The 17,427-nt window shown below is 50.1% G+C and overlaps 2 protein-coding genes across 4 annotated transcripts; one reads left to right on the top strand and one right to left on the bottom strand.

The window, feature by feature from the left end:
* Positions 1 to 55: 55 nt before the first annotated feature.
* BOLA1 (bolA family member 1) lies at positions 56 to 1,219 on the top strand. Of its 2 annotated transcripts, none has more exons than XM_008054297.1 (2): positions 56 to 122; positions 502 to 1,219. In XM_008054297.1, the coding sequence occupies exon 2, from the start codon at positions 505 to 507 to the stop codon at positions 916 to 918; it is 414 nt and encodes a 137-aa protein (XP_008052488.1). In that variant the 5' UTR covers positions 56 to 122; positions 502 to 504; the 3' UTR covers positions 919 to 1,219. The 2 variants fall into 2 exon arrangements, with proteins under 2 accessions (XP_008052488.1, XP_008052487.1); XM_008054296.1 differs by lacking the exon at positions 56 to 122 and adding an exon at positions 143 to 228.
* Positions 1,220 to 2,442: 1,223 nt separating this feature from the next.
* Positions 2,443 to 17,415, bottom strand: SV2A (synaptic vesicle glycoprotein 2A). Of its 2 annotated transcripts, none has more exons than XM_008054295.1 (13): positions 17,274 to 17,415; positions 12,588 to 13,555; positions 11,214 to 11,394; positions 10,281 to 10,432; positions 10,024 to 10,157; positions 9,245 to 9,334; positions 8,903 to 9,013; positions 8,630 to 8,718; positions 7,216 to 7,380; positions 6,874 to 7,007; positions 5,472 to 5,678; positions 4,707 to 4,866; positions 2,443 to 4,318 (listed from the first exon to the last, which is right to left on the bottom strand). In XM_008054295.1, the coding sequence occupies exons 2-13, from the start codon at positions 13,207 to 13,209 to the stop codon at positions 4,135 to 4,137; spliced, it is 2,229 nt and encodes a 742-aa protein (XP_008052486.1). In that variant the 5' UTR covers positions 13,210 to 13,555; positions 17,274 to 17,415; the 3' UTR covers positions 2,443 to 4,134. The 2 variants fall into 2 exon arrangements, with proteins under 2 accessions (XP_008052486.1, XP_021566202.1); XM_021710527.1 differs by having other exon boundaries at positions 2,451 to 4,318; positions 12,588 to 13,380.
* Between the last annotated feature and the right edge of the window lie 12 nt (positions 17,416 to 17,427).

Genomic DNA, 17,427 nt, shown 5'->3' with positions numbered 1-17,427 from the left:
CGTCCTACCAACGCGCAGCGAGGACTCCATTTCCCAGCGTGCCTCGGGACTCCGGGACAGCGCTTTCTTCCGGATCGTCGGAACTCCGGGCGGGACTTGCTGTAGCCGAGGCTGAGCGGCAGGTAGACAGGGCCCAGCCTGGGAACGCAGGGGCATCGGCTCAGCCACAAGCACGGAGTTCCACATACCCTGCTCTGCAACCTCCCGCCGTATTCCTTGCAAATCCGCGTAGGAACGAACGCGCCTTGCGGTCCTCTCTAATCGCCTCTGTCCCTCCTCTCTGCCCGCAGCTGCAGGCCAAATTCCCCCACGTCACACAGAGAAAAGGGGCGGTCTCTCGGGTCTTGTGTGGCGTCAAGGCGGGCTCCCTACGGGCACCGGTTGTGGACTTCGCGGGGGGTTGGGAGGGTTGCGGGGACTGCGGGGGCGGGCGGTGAGACTGGGCTGTCAACAAGCTGCAGGCCCTGACCCTCACTCCTTGCGTCCGCCTCTTTACCGTAGCCGATGCTGAGTGGGCGGCGGATCCAGCGCCTGGTCTCCATGGCTAGTAGCGTCTGTGGATCCCGAGGCAGCGCGGGATCCCGGACCGCTGGTCCAGTGGAGGCCGCCATTCGCGCGAAGTTGGAGCAGGCCCTGAGCCCTGAAGTGCTGGAGCTGTGCAACGAGAGCGGCGGCCACGCAGTCCCCCCAGGCAGCGAGACACATTTCCGCGTGGCTGTGGTGAGCTCTCGTTTCGAGGGACTGAGCCCCCTGCAACGGCACCGGCTGGTCCACGCGGCGCTGTCCGAGGAGCTGGCCGGGCCTGTCCATGCGCTGGCCATCCAGGCACGGACCCCCACCCAGTGGAGGGAGAACCCTCAGCTGGATACTAGCCCCCCCTGCCTGGGTGGGAACAAGAAGACTCGAGGAACCCCCTGAACTCCAAGAGCAGGGAAGGATCAAGATCCAACGGGCTGGGTGAGAATGAACTACTGAGGCCTCCTCCCTCAGTACAGTCCAGGATTATAAGGGGCGAGGACCCCTGGGCCCCATTCTATGGGTCCATACATATTCTCCCCGAGATAGTAACCCAAGGAAAGAACAGAATCACTCCCTACTGCTTTTTCCTGGACTATTCAGGAAGGGCTGCTCATTACTTCCATGTTGAATTGTGACTAAGAAACTGCACTAGACCCGATTAGAAACAATCCTGTACATTAAAAGAGAAATTACAATATAAGGTGCATTACTATGTTCTTAATGAGCTGTTGAATCAGTGCTACAAGTGTTCTTGGGAGAAGAAAGGTAAATGTAGACTAGGTAGTCAGGAAGGGCTTCATGGGGGATGTGACCTTGTTGACTCTTTAACATGAAAGCACAGAATTAACCAGAAAGAGGATAGGTGTTGCAGGCTGGGAAGAACCTGAGCAAATTCATAGTTGCTGGACGGGGCGTAAGTTATCAGATAAGACAGGGACACATTTGAATTTCATATTGGGGGAATATTTGGCTTTTTAACAGCCTGTCCTCTTCCAAAAAGTAGTACATGTACTTCTTTATAAGAAAAACTTTTTTAATACCACTAAAGCAGTGAAAAGGGGGTGACAACCTAGAAAATATTACAGAAGATGGAGAAAGCTTTATGTAACCCTTTTTCTTCTGAGCCTTCCAAATGTTAAGTCATGTTTCAGAGGGGAGCTCTAGTACTATCTATATAAACAACTTCCCGAAATCTCAATGTGGGAAGTATTAGAGAAAAAGCTTGGTGAACATGTAGACCATTTCTGTTTAGGATGCATCTGGTGGACAGTAGGGAGTCATTGAAGTATTTTTAGTAAAGGCATGCCAGAGAACATTTGGGGGCAGACTGATCTGGCAGTAATGTGTAAGTGGGTTGGCAGGGGAGATTGGAGGCGCAGAGATCAATTGAGTGAAGGTAGAACCCTGATTTAGGGGTCTGCTGTGGTAGTGGAAAGGAAATAGTTGATTTGAGAGCTACTTTTTTGTTGTATTTAATCACAAAATGGCTTGATTAGAACAGAAATGGACTAGAGTGAGAGGGGAATCCAAATTTGCTCGTGGGTAAGACTTTCCAAGGGAGTTTGTTTAAAATGTAGATTCAAGGTCCCTACTCCTCAAAAAAAAAAAAAAGGATTCTGATTCCACAAGTCAGGAATGGAGTAAAATCTACATTTTTAAAAGGCACAACAGAAGATTTGGAGGAAAGTTGATTCTATTGTTAAGAAACATTACTCCCAAGTTTTCAAATTTGGCAGACTTACAGGGCCCTTTGCAGAAGTGGAAAAGTCGGGGTTGAGAGGTTAATTTAGGAAGTAAATGGGATATATCATGTTTTCTAGCCTTCAGTTTAGAGAGACAGTTGTTTTCCATCTCACCATTTTACCCTCCCAGGACTGTTAGGAAGGCTGGGTGGAGGTGGAGGCATAGAAGCAGACATAGCCATTTTGTATTTTAAGGATTTGTTTCCTTTTTATTTTTCATCAATATTTTTCATTGCATTTTTCACATCAATGGAGTTGGGATGAGGGTTCCCCAGTAGAGCAAGGGAGATGGATGGGTCCCTCCCAGGGATGCAGGGCAGAGGGCTACGTCCAGCAAGTGAAGGGTCAGGGAAGAGGGCACAGAGCACACACTCGTACACTGGGCACTGGAGGAGAAGGCAGTCTTTTGAGCACAAACACCAAAGAGTTAAACAGTCACCACCTGGTTCAGTGTTACAAAATGGGGTGAGTGACCACAGGGCACTGGACGCAGCATGAGGAGGGTGAATTTGAATATTCTTTTTTTGTTATTTTCACTTTTTTCCTTTTAACTTTTTTTTAAACATTTTACAAACAGCTAAAAACTAACACGTCACAGCTACAGTGGGGTTGAGGGGAGGGCACAAAAGAAAGCAGCCACACAGAGTAGGGTGGGACGGGGCAGCCTAACCTACAGAGGCTATTGTGTGGAAGGGTGAGATGGGGAAACTGAGGCTTCTGGTCCCTGCATTAGGGGTCCCTCACTACTGCCCAAGCTGTCCCGACTTTTAGAGGAATTGCTGGGAGGCCCCTGCTTCCTGCCCCTGCCCCAGCTCCTTGTGCTTTTTGATCTGCTGGTTTGACCATATGCCTGATTTCTTTCCCTCCCTGTTCCCTTGCCTGTGAGGGGACAGGTTGAGGTGTGGGAGGGCAGCTGTGCTGTTCCTGTTTATGCTGGAGTGGGTGAAGGCCTCTTACTCAAGAGGAGGCCTGTGCTTCTTGAGAAGGAGATGGGCCTTGTCAGGGGTTCTCAGATCTCCCTAGGCAGTGGGACTCTCTTCCCAGCCTGGCTTAGGGCTCCTCCCTCCCAAGCTCGACACAGAAACGAGATTTGGGGAGGTACTATAGGAGGCAGGGTTGTATGTGTCTGTTGAAATTATCCTTGGATTATATTTTAGGACAGTATAATGACAGCCCCGCCCCATGGCACATGCACACACATATGCAAGTGTACACACACATTCACACACACAGTCCTGTTGAGCTGCCTCAGAACTTAATATATAAATAAAGATCAGAAAGCTAATTTCATAAAATTGGCTTCAGCCCAAATTGAGGGGGAAGTTGGAGGCCAAGGGCTGAGGTTTATTGCTACACCCCCAGCATCCAGCAGGAGGTGTGAGAGGGCACCCGAGGCCCTTCCTTCAGACTCTTAAGAAGTTCTTTTGGTCCATGGTCTACACCCAAGCCCCAGCCCCCAGCATAAAAGCTTACCTGTGGTTTCACCAGGGCCTAGGCAAAAGGAAATGAGGGGGAAGGCAGGAAGCCTGTCCTGGAACCCCTGGAACAGGGAAGCAAGGGCCCCTCTCTAACACTGGGAGGAGAGAAGGGTGGGGCTCAGCCTTCTCTTGTGCAAAGTCAAGGGTAGTAGGAAGTGGGGAGTAGAGCTTCATCCCTAAACTGGGATGAAGGAGCCTTCCCTGTAGTCCCTGCCCATGGTGGTAGGGGAGGAGGGTCATATACATGCACACACACACGCACACAAAGCTAAGACACCAAACATAGGGAAGTGGGAGTGAGGACTCTGGGGTCCAGGATGGCAGGGCAGGGAGGGAAAGGACAGAGTTGTTGGTCTCACAGTGTGCCTGCCACTCCCCAAGCTCCAGAGACCCCTTCACTGCAGTACCTGCCCCCGGGTCTCAGGCAGCTTCAGGGCCAGAGAGCTGCCGAGGGCAAGGGCAGCTGAGGCAAAGAGGATAGGGGCAGCCTTGGTGATTCCCACAAAGGATGTGAAGATGCTGATCCCCAGCACGGCTGCCAGCTTACACAGGGCATTCAGGAAGCCAAAGGCTGTGGTCCTGCTCAGGAGTCCCCCAGTGCAGTACAGACGGCAAGGCCCAGGAGGAAGATAAAGGAAGAGTGGGTAGGTGGGGATGTGAAAGCGAGGAAAATGGCAGGCAGAGCCCAAGAGGAAGAGGGAGGATGGAGAGATCAGAGGTGACAGATGTACATCAGGGAATATAGACAAATTGGGAGACAAGGGGGAGAGGAAACCAAAGATTGAGGTTAGTAGTTTAGACTTAAAGGAGTAGACAAAAAAGCTACCAGCTTTTAGAAGAGAAACTCAGTTGAAACGTGTATCCTCTTACCCCTGAGGATGCCTTTCCCATTCAGCCTCCCTCCTTCACCCCCCACTACCCTCTAGGCCCTAAACCTGTTGCCCTGTCCTCACCACACTCCAACTACCTCTTGTCCGAGGGGTAGAGTTCGACAGTCAACACATCCAGCGCGTTCCAGGATGCAATGCTGACCCCCCCAAAAAGGCAGAGCAGAGCAATCATGGCCGACTCGCTGTTTCCAAAAGACAGGAAGAAGCAGGAGACACAGGACATCACGCTGGAGCCAGCTGAAGCCAAGAGGATAGAGCAGAATGAAACCGAGTACAAAGAAGCCCCTCCTTAACCCACCTTGTCCTACCAGCTAGCTGCGAGACAGCCCCAAATGAGACTCTTTCTCTCAAGGTACCCAAAAGGAAGGCTTTTCACTCATCCTTAACCTCCCTTATAATTGTCTGTTTATTAATATCACTAACAACCATTTTATGCAATGCCAGTTATGGGCAAGCACCTTGATGCTTTACCTGCATTGATCTAGTACATCAACCCTATAATACAGGTACTGTTATCACTCCCAATTTGCAGATGAGGAAACCAGGCTTATGGAGGTTAAGTAACTTCCCCAAGGTAGGCAGAGGAGCTAAGAATCAAAACCCATAGCCTCAAAGCCTGTTCCCTAACCACTTGCTATTCTACCTACCTCCTTTTCCCCCAGAGAAGCTCTATGTCAAGCCCCACCCCATCTATAGCATCTCCTTAACAGAAAACGTGAAAGAGAGGAGCTCCCTGGCCAATCTCTTCCACAGCCCAAGATGAGAAGCCTGTTGGCAGCTTCCCTCAGCCCCTGGCCCCTGCCATCAGTTCTGACAGCCACCACTCAGTCTCTCCCCCTTACCAAGCATCCTGAGCCTGCCAATCTTGTCCATGAGCAGGGCAGACACGATATTCCCAGGAAGCACAGCCAGCGTCCCCAAGAAGCTGACAAAGTATACCATGTAGGCACCTTCACCCGTTCCTGTCACATCTAGTGGGCAGCCCTCTTTGTTGTGCAGGAATGTGCTGTTTACCAGACGACTGTTCACAAACTTGTACTCAAACAGGTCTAGGAATGAAGGCCAAGACAGGCAGGTAGTCACAGCAAACGTGAGCAGTAGACTGCTACTGCTTATGGCTCAGGTCTCTGCATTTGTGGGGGTTATCAGTGGGGGCTCTCAAAGTTATTCAGGGTACTCATTGCAAAACATCAATGATATCACCATGGGAAGGAGGAATCTTTAGAGCAAAAAATGACCGTATCTCAAATAGCGTGGCTTTCTCTGAGTTTGAGTTTTCTCATTAACAGTCTTAGCTTCATGTTCATTCATTTTGTCTGTGCTAGCTGACTATAAGCAGAAGCAGTGTTGTGGATTTAGGAAATGTTTTGAGAAAAAATATTTCAAATAATTTTTAAAAGTCCCATCCACAAATTTTTCCTGCAAGGTGGGAAAAACTTACTCAATATTCCATTTAGAGGTGGGAAACCTCAGTCTAGCTCACAAAGCCATCATTCCATATGCATATACTATAGTTTGAGAATCACTGTAAAGTAGATTAATGCAATAACTCCCAACCTCTTTCCCACCAAATAAGCCTCTTATTGTTTTTATTTTTCCAAAGGACCCTGTTTTTGGATGATTTTTTTTCCCTTTTCAAAAGTGCATTATTATAATTATGTTTTAAGAGACAGAATCTCGCTCTGTTGCTCAGGCTAGAATGCAGTGACATGATCATAGCTCACTGTACCCTCAAACTCCCAGCTCAAGCAATCCTCCCACCTTAGCCTTTCAAGTAGCTAGGACCATAGATGTGCCACTACACTTGGCTAATTTTTAAAAATTTATTTTATTATTATTATTATTATTATAGAGATGGGAGTCTTGCTATATTGCCCAGGCTGCTCTCAAACTCCTGGCCTCAAGTGATCCTCCTGCCTCGGCCTCCTAAATTGCTTGGATTACAGGCATGAACTACTGAGCCTAGCCAAAAGTGCATTCATATTACCTCACTGAGTTATAATTCCAGCCAAAGGCAAAGAAACATGATGCTTTTGTCAGATATTTTATCACAGGAAAGTGCCTAATTCCGTTAGCCTTTCAGAATTATTGGTGGTAGTCATTAGGTCCCTCAACCACCTTACCACAGGGCTCCAGAGAGCTCAACTTGAGAACCCTAAGCTAGTGAATGAGGAAGGCTCCTTCTCTCCTCATCGAGGTCCACCCAACTCTTTGGTCTGACACCTGCCGGCCACTCCACCTTACCAGTGTTATAGAACACAGTGTTGACAAATGTGCAGTTGCGGAAAAATGTGTTGCTAGATGTGACATCCTCAAAATAGCACTCCTCAAAGAGGGAATCCTCAAAGGACACTGACTTCAGACGCAGCCCAATGAACCTGTAACGCCAGAATAATAAGAGACAACCCCCCTCTCATCTCCACGCCCTCCTCCCAGACTCCTTTAATGAAGTTATGGGAAGCTCAGTATTGAGAAGAAACCACAGGAATTTTCCCCAAAATGCCTTGTCTTGAATTCCCAGACTCATAAAAGAAACCAAGGTTAGAAGGGGCAGGGAAGGAGTAAAGTTGAAAGATCCCCACATACTTGTCATTGAAGTACTGCCCCCCTCGGTGGATCTGATTCTCCAGAGTGAAGTTAAAAGTCACATGCTCTACACGCTCTCCAGGGAACACTTTGGTGCGGGATGCGTAATCCACTGCCTGGAGATGGCGGATCATGTCAGGAAACCAAACGGTGAGGCCATAGTAGCTGAAGAGTCAAGGATGATGGAATCAGACAGGGCTCAGAGATTAGAAAACAGGTAACCCCAAATGAGGGAGAAATAGAGTTGGCCTCTCTCAGGACCTTGCTGCCTTCCAACCTCTTTCTCATCACTCCTCTCTTCTACAACAGCTGTAGTTCTGGGGGGCTTTAGGTCCTTCCACACCACCACCATACTCTTTCTTTCCTTCTTTCTTTCTTTTTTTTTTTTTGAGTTGGAGTCTCACTCTGTCACCCAGACTGGAGTGCAGTGGCCGCTCCCGGCCACCGCAGCCTCGACCTGCTGGGCTCCGGCGATCCTTCCGCTTCAGCCTTCCGAGTAGCCAGAATTACAGGCACGTGCTACCACTCCTGGCTGATCTTTTTTATTTATTGTAGAGATGAGGTCTCGCCAAGTTGCCCAGGCAGGTCTTGAATCCGCGGGCTCAGGCATTCCTCCCAAAGCGTGGGCTTACAGGCTGAGCCACCGAGCCCGGCTCCATACTCTTTCTTACTTCCCAGGTATTTGCTCTTCCCTCTGCTTAAAAGATTTCCCCAGGCTGGGCCCGGTGGCTCACACCTGTAATCCCAGCACTTTGGGAGGTGGAGGCGAGAGGATTGCTTGATCCCAGGGATTGACCGGTCTGGGCAACCTGGCAAGAGCTCGTCTCTACAATAAACCAAAATATTAGCCGAGTGTGGTGGCTCACATCTATGGTTTCAGCTACTTGGAAGGCTGAGGCGGAAGGATCATCTGAGCCCAGCAGGTCGAGGCTGTGGCGTCTGCAAACATGCCACTGCACTCCCGCCTGGGCAACACAGTGAGACTCTGACTCAAAAAAAAATTTTAAACTTCCCCACTGCGACTCCCACCCCTCAGCATTTCTGGCTCCCATTCATCCCTCAGATCTCAGATCCCCAACCCCCTCAAGTTCCATAGCACTTTGCTCTCTCCCACCGTGGTTCTTATCACACTGCTATATAGCAAGTTTCATCTAGCTCCTTAACCACAACATGAACTCCAGAAGGAGGACCACGTCTATTTTGTCCCAGCCCAGCTACACAGAATAGAAACTTAATACTGGTGAGCCTGTGATACAACTGTGTTCAATGAAGTAAAGGAGCTGGATGGAGGATCGGAGTTCAGAACAGCATATTCCCTCATCAATTTTCTACTGCATTTCCATTTTCTGCCCCTCTCTCCCAGCTCTCACACCACCACAACCACCACAGACCACTCAGGCAACCCACCCCCTACCTGAATGACATGGTGAACCACACACCCATCATCATCAGAGTGATACGCCGATATTCCGGACCAAAACAGGAAAGAAAATTCCCCCAAACCTACAGGGGAGAGAACAAAGTCACACCTTGGCTATACTAATGGCTAACACACCCACAGATTCCCTTTTCTACTCTGCTCCTCTCCTTTAATTCACCCATCACCCATACACACAGTCTTAAGTCCTGCCTTCCTCTCCATCTCTCCCATTCCCTTATCTCTCTCCACCATCCCATCCTTCATTACCTGCCCCCCCAGGCTCAAGGCCCGGACCCCCCAGCGCTGGTACCAGGTCCCTGTGTCTGACTGGATCTCAATCAACTCATCCTCCTGATGAATCGTCTTAATGTGGGTTACCTGTGGTCAAGAGAAGGGATGAGCAGTCACACACTCTATATTTCCCAGCCTATATTTCCTCAGTTTCCCCTGCATTAGTAAAATGAGAAGCAGGGGTTGAATATGATACCCTGAAAAATTTTCTTGGGGTAGAGTATGGTCTGAGGTGTCCATCTCAGAAGAAGGTGGGGAGTATCCAGAAAAGGGCCAGGTAGGGGCTGAGGCTATGGGGCTTGGAGGGCTGCAGCTTACTGAGAATACTCGCTCAGGATGCCCCTTGGCTCGCATGTTGGTGTCATGAACCTGCTTCAGCACCATCCAGGCTTCATCATGCTTCCCGTTCTAGAATCACAAACATAATCCCCACATCCAAGTCTGCCCTGCCCTTACGCAGGGTTATAAGACCCCCTCCTTCCAAACTGGCTTCTGGAGTCACAGGACACAAAAACGGCTCCCACCCCCAGCCCCAACACCAACCCCTGACCTGCATCACCCACTCTGAAAGATCTTCAAACTGGGGTACAGCAAGACATAATCAGACTTGGCCAAGAGTGAGGAGGGGGCATCCAGGGGACAAAGGTAAGCACAGGTCCCAGGAGTTCCATGGCACAATGGAAAGTGAAAACTGAAGACAAGGCAAATGGTGGGCAAGCAAGTAGTCCAAAAGGCAGTATCCTGATCCTGCTGGACCAAAATATAGTTGATCTGGGAGGGAGTGGAGGGTAGCAACCTCTCTTGATTTGTAAACAAAGGGTCAGACCCAGGTACACTCCCTGCAAACTTTAAGCCAGCTATGGTTGAACAGGTCCCCTGGCTTCTCCACCCACAAAACCTCTCTGACGATACATTCCAAGGAAAAGGAAGCAAGATAAAATTTCCCAGAGTATGGGCCAGACCGTATGAGGAGGGAAAGCAGACACACAGGATCAAACCAAACTCAGTGGGTGTTTGAACACAGGGGCCCCTGCTGCCCTCCATACCCCACAGCCACTTCACCCTCATCTAGTCCAGTCCAGCCCCGGCCCCATCACCTCCAGGAAGAAACGGGGGCTCTCGGGCTGCGTGGTCAGAGCCCCGATGGCAAATACAGAAGGAAAGGCGCAGACGAGGACAAAGACCCTCCAGCTGTGGAACTGGTAAGCAGAGCCCATCTGAAAACTCCACCCTGGCAAGAACAGAGTCACAGCGTCAGCAGAAAAGGCCAGAGACTGGGGGCTCCTAACACAGGGGGCACAGTAGAAGAGGGAGGAGGGAGAAATCCCCCAGTGGATTCCTGGGGGCTGCTCACCGTAGTGGGGAATGATGGCCCAGGCCATAGCAGCTGCATACACTCCACCAATCATCCAAAACATGCAGAGCCAGCTCAAATGCTCCCCTCGTTTCTCCTGGGCCAGAAACTCCGAGAAATAGGAGAAGACAATGGGGATGGACCCTCCAATCCTGGAGAGCATTGCAATAATCCAACATTAGAAAAATGGCCATATTCCTGATCCCCTGCCCCAGTGCTCTGAGTCCCCAAATCCCTTTCATAGTGCAGACTTTTGAAAAGAGCCTTTGTCTAACCCCAAATGCCCTACAATGCCAGCCATCAGGCACTCATCTTGGGACTGTGGGAATCAGGCAAGCAGATCTCAGGGAGAGGGGAGGAGCAAACATGAAATCTTGAAGATAACTGCAGAGGTAGAAGAGATGAAAGACTTGCAAAAAAAAAAAAAAGAGGGAAATCTCCAGAGAAAAAGGACAGGCAAAAGCGGTCTGAGGGCAGGGGTTGTGGGAGCAGGCCAGAAAAGACTTGGAGTTGAGGCCAAATAAGGATGCCTGCCATGCTTGCAGAAGCGTAGGGGCAGGGAGGGCAAGGCTTCAGCATTTTGGCAGGTGTGGGTGTTAGCAAGGCTTGGTGTCAAATGCAGGAAATGGGTAGACTCTGGGAGGGGAGAACTCAAGGGTCCACAGGAGCCCAGGGGTGAGGCTGAGGCCCACTGGGACTCTTTGTGGAGGCCAGCTCAGGTATCACTAGAAGTGGAGTGGAGGACTCAGGAATGAACAAGGAGAAGACAGCCTGAAGGTGGCAGTAGGGAAGGGAGAAAGGGATTCATTTTGTCATTCAACTCTCACTGAATTAAGATGCATCTGCTGTGCCTGGTACTGTGCTTGGCCCTAACATTATAACTATGACCAAGGCACAGTCCTGCCCTCAAAGTGCTCAGGTGTAGACACTCACCCAACCCCAGAAAGAAGGCGGCAGAAGAGGAAGGTGCCATAACCCTGGACGAAAGATGAGAAGAAAGCGAAGACGCTGTTGACTGAGAGTGAGATGAGCAGACACTGTCTCCGACCCAGCCGATCAGCCAGGCCTCCCCAAAGGAAGGCGCCCACCATCATGCCCAGGTAGACAATAAGGCCTGGAAGGAGGAAGAAAACAGAGGCAGAAGGGGTATGAACAGACACACCTCAATTCTCCTATCAGATGAGTGTTAAAGGTGCTGAAGCTGCAGCAGAATGGATCAAGGATCTGAAGAACTTCTAGAAGCTAAGTCTACTCGGAATGCTCCACTCCTCTCTCTCTCTCTCTCATTTCTCACTCTCTCTCAGTCACACATCCAACACATACATACATACACAACACCACCATCTCCACTTTCTCTCTCTCTCTCACTGTCACACACACAACACACACACACACACACACACACACACACACCACCACCACCACCACCACCACCACTACTCCTGGTTTGCCTACATTTCCAGACCATCCCAGGGTCCTCTCTATCCTCCCTGCTTTGAAGTCTTCAAAGAAGTAGGTGAATTCTCTTTTGTTCCTTGGGAAAGGGGCTCTAATTTCTTCAATCTTCCTGGGAAATCTGCATCCTTTATTTGCAAAATGCATCCTTTATTCCTTCTGGTCCCGATACTTGCCTGTTTCTTTCTTGCTTCATAAAATCAGAGCTGAAATTAATCTTAAAAATCATCTACTCCAAACTGCATTTTACCCGCGCCCAAGCCAACCCCAGGAGAAGACACCTGTCCAAAATCCCATGGTTGTTTGGTAGCAGAGTAAGGGCTAGATTCTTTCTTAGTCTAGGGGGTTTCCTCCTGAGGGTACCTTTCAGGAAAGGCCTCTGGAAACTCCAGCTTCTATGGTGGAAAGCCCAGGACTCTTCCTCTACCTCCACCACCTCAAACTGACTCTCTCCATTTGTACCACAGAGTTTGAATATTGGCTTCTTGTTTCCCAATCAGGGAAAGGTAACAAGAGGGAAGGCTACGAAGAAACATTAAACTGTGGTCCATCCCACCATAGCCACCTCCTTCAGAACTAAGCAGACCACTACCCAACCAGGGGCCAACCCAAGCCCCAGTCCAGCTGCCTTCCCCCAAGCCCCTCTTTCACATAAAACTTCACTCTGACCCAATGCCAAGAAAAGGGAGAGTGTGAGGGGAAAGTGTACAGAGGAACCCTAAGCCTTCTGGGAACATCTTGGGTGCAAGGTCTTTGGGAGTCCAGTGGTAAGGATAGGAGCAGTTCCCAGGAGCAAAGGTGTTTCCAGAGTTTGAGGAAAGATAAGGCTGGAGTGTCCCTCATGTGTCTTACCCAGCATGCCTTTGTTTGAGTCAGACAGACACATGTCCTTCTCAGCGCTGGGCAGCACGAAACCCACCACAAAGACCTCAACACCATCAGCCATCAGTGCCAGACCAAGCACAAAATAGAGTGTCCACTGGAAGCGGCCGTGGCCACACTCTCGTAGAATGGCTTCATATTGCTGGGACAGTTCTTCTCGTTCCTTCCGCCGCTGTGCCTCCCCCCGGCCCCCAGGGGGGCCCTCCCCATCACTCAGGCCCCCCCTTACTCCAGCCAGGGGTGCCCCATCTGCCATCCGCTCGCCTTTGCCCCCAGACTCTGCCCGGGGAATACCCTGATATTCGCCCTCATAGATCTCGTCATCCTCATCATGGCCCTCAGTGGCATCACTAGATGCACCACCTTCCTCCTCATCCTGGGCCCCTTCCCCTCGGTAATAGCCATCAGTGGGGGCAGGGAAGTCATCGTCATCATCATCCTCCTCAAAGCGAGAGTAGGATCTTCGGGAATATTCATCCTGGACTCTGTCCAGGCCCTTCACCACCTTCTTGGCCGCATGCTTCTTGACTTCCTTGGCAATGTCTTTGGCCCCACGGATGAAAGCTGCCCGGTCTCGGAAGCTCTCTTCCATGATGGGGCTTTGGGGCACTTAACCAGATCTTCTCAACTCTCTGCTTCTTTTCAGCTCTTTGCTCAAACACTTGTAAAGTCAAGAAGACCCCTCCCCCTAGTTACTTAGATGAAGTGTGATCCAATATCTTTGGGCACAGAATAAGAGGAAATAGGACCTGGCCAGTGATGTCTAGGAGGGAAAAGGCAGGAGAGGAACTTCAACCTACACCCAGTTCAGTTGGGTGGATGGGGAAGGGAGAAGGGGAGCAGGGGAGTAGGAAGGGGAGGGGGAGCCAGGTTGATGAGGCTAAGCCAGGATAACTTGGAAAGGGCCGCCTGCTCCTCTTCCACAAGCTTCTGGAGACCTAAAAAAAAAAAAAAAAGGAAGTTGTGAGTCCTAAGATAATGAAGAAGCTTCTCCCAACCCAGTGCTCCATTTGACCCTGTGGACCGTGTGGTAGAGATGGTCTCCCTGCTTCAGGCCCCCACAGAGTAAAAAGAGATGGCTATCTGGGTCAGCTGTGGTGTCATTCACATATAAGTCCCCTTTGACCCTGGAGACCTGGCCCCTGGGATTTTCTCCAGAATCACAGTCACCTACCCTGAGCCCTTCTCCTGTCCCACATCAAGTTCAGGCTCCTTGCTTTACTAACAGCTTGCAAAGAGCAAAACAGGGAATATGAAATTCCTTCTTAGTCTGGTCTGGGTTTCTTAGTGGGAGCAGAACTTGAGGAGGGTGTATAGAAAGACAAGCCCTCCCACCTGTTGTCTTTGGTTCGATAATGGCATCTGAAGGTGGGGCTTGCACTGTCCTTTTCATTTGTATAGGCCTCAACAAGGAGGGATTTTCTCCCAACATAGCCTAGTGGGTAAAAGCTCAGCTTTCAGAGTCAGAAAAGCTTGAGTTTTACTTCTTGTATTGTCAGATACTAGCTAAGTGACCACAGCCATGTTTCTAAACATCCAGGACTCGGTTTCTTCTTATTTAAAAAGGGGAAAGTAAGGATTAAATGACAGAATGTACCTGTGCTCCTTACCATAGTACTTGGCACATAAAAGGTGATGAATAAATATTAGCTATTACTATTGTGGTCACAGTAACAGAGTGAGATGTCTTATACTCCATCCTCAGCTAAAAGCCTCCTACAACAAAAGCCATCTCTGGAGGCTCTTTATGGTGAGCAATAGAAAGGGATACTGGCGAGAAGAATGCTGGTTCAGTGCAAAGCACATAACAGTTAGATGACCTAAGTTGAAATCCCAACTCTGCCACTAACTAACTGATATTGGGTAAGTTACTTAATCTCCCTAAACCTCAATGTCCTTATATTTAAATTGTGAATAATTAAATTGGAAGACTATTTCTCAGAGTTGATGTGAGAATTTGATCTCACAATGGGTGTTCTATATTTGTTTCCTTCCTTCCCATTATACTGAAAAATGTGAAAGAAGCAGGAAGCAGCCAGGGACAAACATGGGGTCATATTAGATGCTTTTGCCCAGTATCCTTCCAAAACAGAGTCCCAAGACCCCTCTGTCTGTGTTTAAACTAATTCCAACAGCTGGGCCCACATTATCTTCCTCCAGAAAGTAAGGACAGACCAAGGAAAGGGAGACCTGGAATCTAAGTAGAATGGAGAAGAGGGCAGATTGAAAGCTGGGAAGAGGTGATGACTGGCCACTGCCACCTTCCTTCAGAATGTCATATTTGGGCCCTCCTTTCACTGATGGGGGTGGGGGTGGAAATGACTGATCAAACTCATGTTTCCAACATGAGAGTCTAAGGTCAGTAGTCATACCTCATTCCTACAGGACCCCCTTCCTAATCCCCTTAATCCTTTCTACTCCTCCTCCAGGAGTCAAGGAAAAGGGAATCCGCAAATACCGCAATGCGTAGAAGGCTGATATAGAATAAAGAGGACCATGGGCCTCCCCCCAAAACAAAAATCTCCAGAGGGAGGCATAGGATAACAACCCCCTTCCTTCATAGAAGCAGGGGAAGAAGGTCTAGATTTTGATCAGAGATCATTCCCCTAAAAATATCCTTCTGCTCCCACCCATCCAGGGCCTTTATTAAATGTCTCTCTCACACACACACACACACACACACACACACACACACACACACACACACACTCTGGCAAAAGAGGGTAAGTGATGCTGACACACACAGACACACACACACAGGCAAAAGAGGGTAAATGACGCTGTATGATTCAGAGAGAAGCACTGGCAAACACAGCCTTACCGCCCTCAGGACAGATGTAAGCAGTGGACCACGGTGACCAGAAGCAGTGACCCCTATGTCACCTTTTCTTCATGGTTCAGGACCCAACCATCCCCCATAAAAGAGAGGGAACTGCGAGATCTCCTTAGTGCCTGGCAATTTGCTTGTTTTCTTTCTTTCCTAACCAGGATCTCCCCCCAAACCTTGAAGGAGGCAGACGGACCCACCAGGAGCCATACCCCATGTTTGTTGACACTATTTATCCCTGAGAGGCACATGCCGGGTAGCGAATGCTCCCACAGCCACAGTAGGATATGAGGCCTCAACAGCCAGCTCCCCCTGGGGCCAACAAGCCCAGGAGGTCAGGAGCGAGAAAAAGAAGACAAATTCATTGAGCTGGTAAGGAAGTGGTGCTATTTTTAGCCCCAAAAGCAGCACAGGGTGACCAAGTCTGTGGGAGCAAGACAAGAGGGAGAGGTGGAGGTTAAAGGAGACAAGATTCAGGGTTACACGGCCCTTTAAGGCTGGCTGACTTCACCTGACTGAAAAAATGTGCCCAGAAGATTTTCTGCAGAGGATGGAGACAGGCAGGGGACTCCTGAGTAAATGCTTCCTTTCAGAAAAATTCACCCAAACCTGGATAAGAGGAGGGTCCAGAAGCTCCTTCCCCATCAAAGTCCCTGACTTTGGGGCCACCCAGATCTCCAGTCCACCGCAACCCAGGTGACAAGGTCATTAAGAAGCTATCACTTGTCAAAAACATCCGCGAGAGGTGGGGGGAAGGGAGGGAGTAGAATGTAGGTGGTGCGGAGAATCCTTTTCCCATTAGGACTGGGTAACTGAACCTCAGCCCCCACCCCAGGATCACCAAGGCTGCGCCTTCACTCCCTGCACCCTACCCCAGGGTAAGGAAGATGGGAGCATCCACAGTTCTGGGGGCGGGGGAGGGAGGAAATGAAGGTGTCAGCTGAGAATGCACACGGAGGAAGACCGAGAGGCAGAGGGGGGACGCAGGGAGGGACCTCCACACACAGGCATAGAGACCACCCCTGTCAGCGTTTGCGGCAACCTCCCACCCCCATCTCGCCTCAGCTTCCGTACAGTGAAAAAGCCCCTAGAACGGACAGAATCCCTTCTCTGAGCACCTCTCCCATCCTTGGTCCTGCTGCTAGATAAGTGCCCACCATTACTCAACACCCCCCCCCCCAGCGCCCTGGAGCAAGTGCCTCCAGCCCCACCATCCATGCCCCCAACACCAGCTGGTTCCCCCATCTCTGACCACCCAGTATTTCCATTCCTCATTCCCCTTCCCTCCATCCTTCACTGCCCTTCCTCCACGCCCCCCCCAACCAAGTCCAGGCGCGCACATTGAGACAGCTCCAGTCAAGGTCATTTATCATTCATCCTGAGGGGTGGGGGGACACCAAGGTGAGGAGGGGTGGAATTTGGGGGAACCTCATCCCACCTGACAACCCCACCACCACGTTAATCTCTGAAGAGGACAGTGGGACTCGGTTAAGGTAGAGAAAAACACCCCTCCTCCCACTTCACCAATATAGATAAATATATATGTATATAAATATACATATATACGTGTACACACACATATACACACATTCATATATACATATTTGTATATGCGTGTGTGTGTGTGTATATATATATACATATATATATATATATCCCGAAGAGCACAACTGAAACAAATGTCCATTCCCAAACCACCCCCAACCCCCCTCACCCCTAGAGCACCCTCCCTATAAGCAAAGCATCGGAGAATAAAATGGCTGCAAGGCAAGGAGAGATGCTTCTGCCAGGGGCGGGGTGGAGGTGAGAGACTGAGAGAGGGGTCTCACCTGGGCTGGGTTCCTCGGGTAAGGGAGTCCCGCGTGAGGGCGGGGGTCCCGGCCGCGGGCTGAGGCGGCAGCGGCGACTGCTCCGGATACCAGGGGAAGCGGCAATGCAGACCTGCCCCCCCACACACACTCCGCCCCGCCTCCGCGCCGCCCC

This window comes from Carlito syrichta, unplaced genomic scaffold (genome assembly GCF_000164805.1).
Source record: "Carlito syrichta isolate Samal-C Ts95f unplaced genomic scaffold, Tarsius_syrichta-2.0.1 Scaffold289400, whole genome shotgun sequence".
Taxonomy (NCBI): Eukaryota; Metazoa; Chordata; class Mammalia; order Primates; family Tarsiidae; genus Carlito; species Carlito syrichta.
The sequence above is the reverse complement of the archived record's forward strand: the minus strand, read 5'-3'. Positions and strand labels throughout refer to the sequence as shown.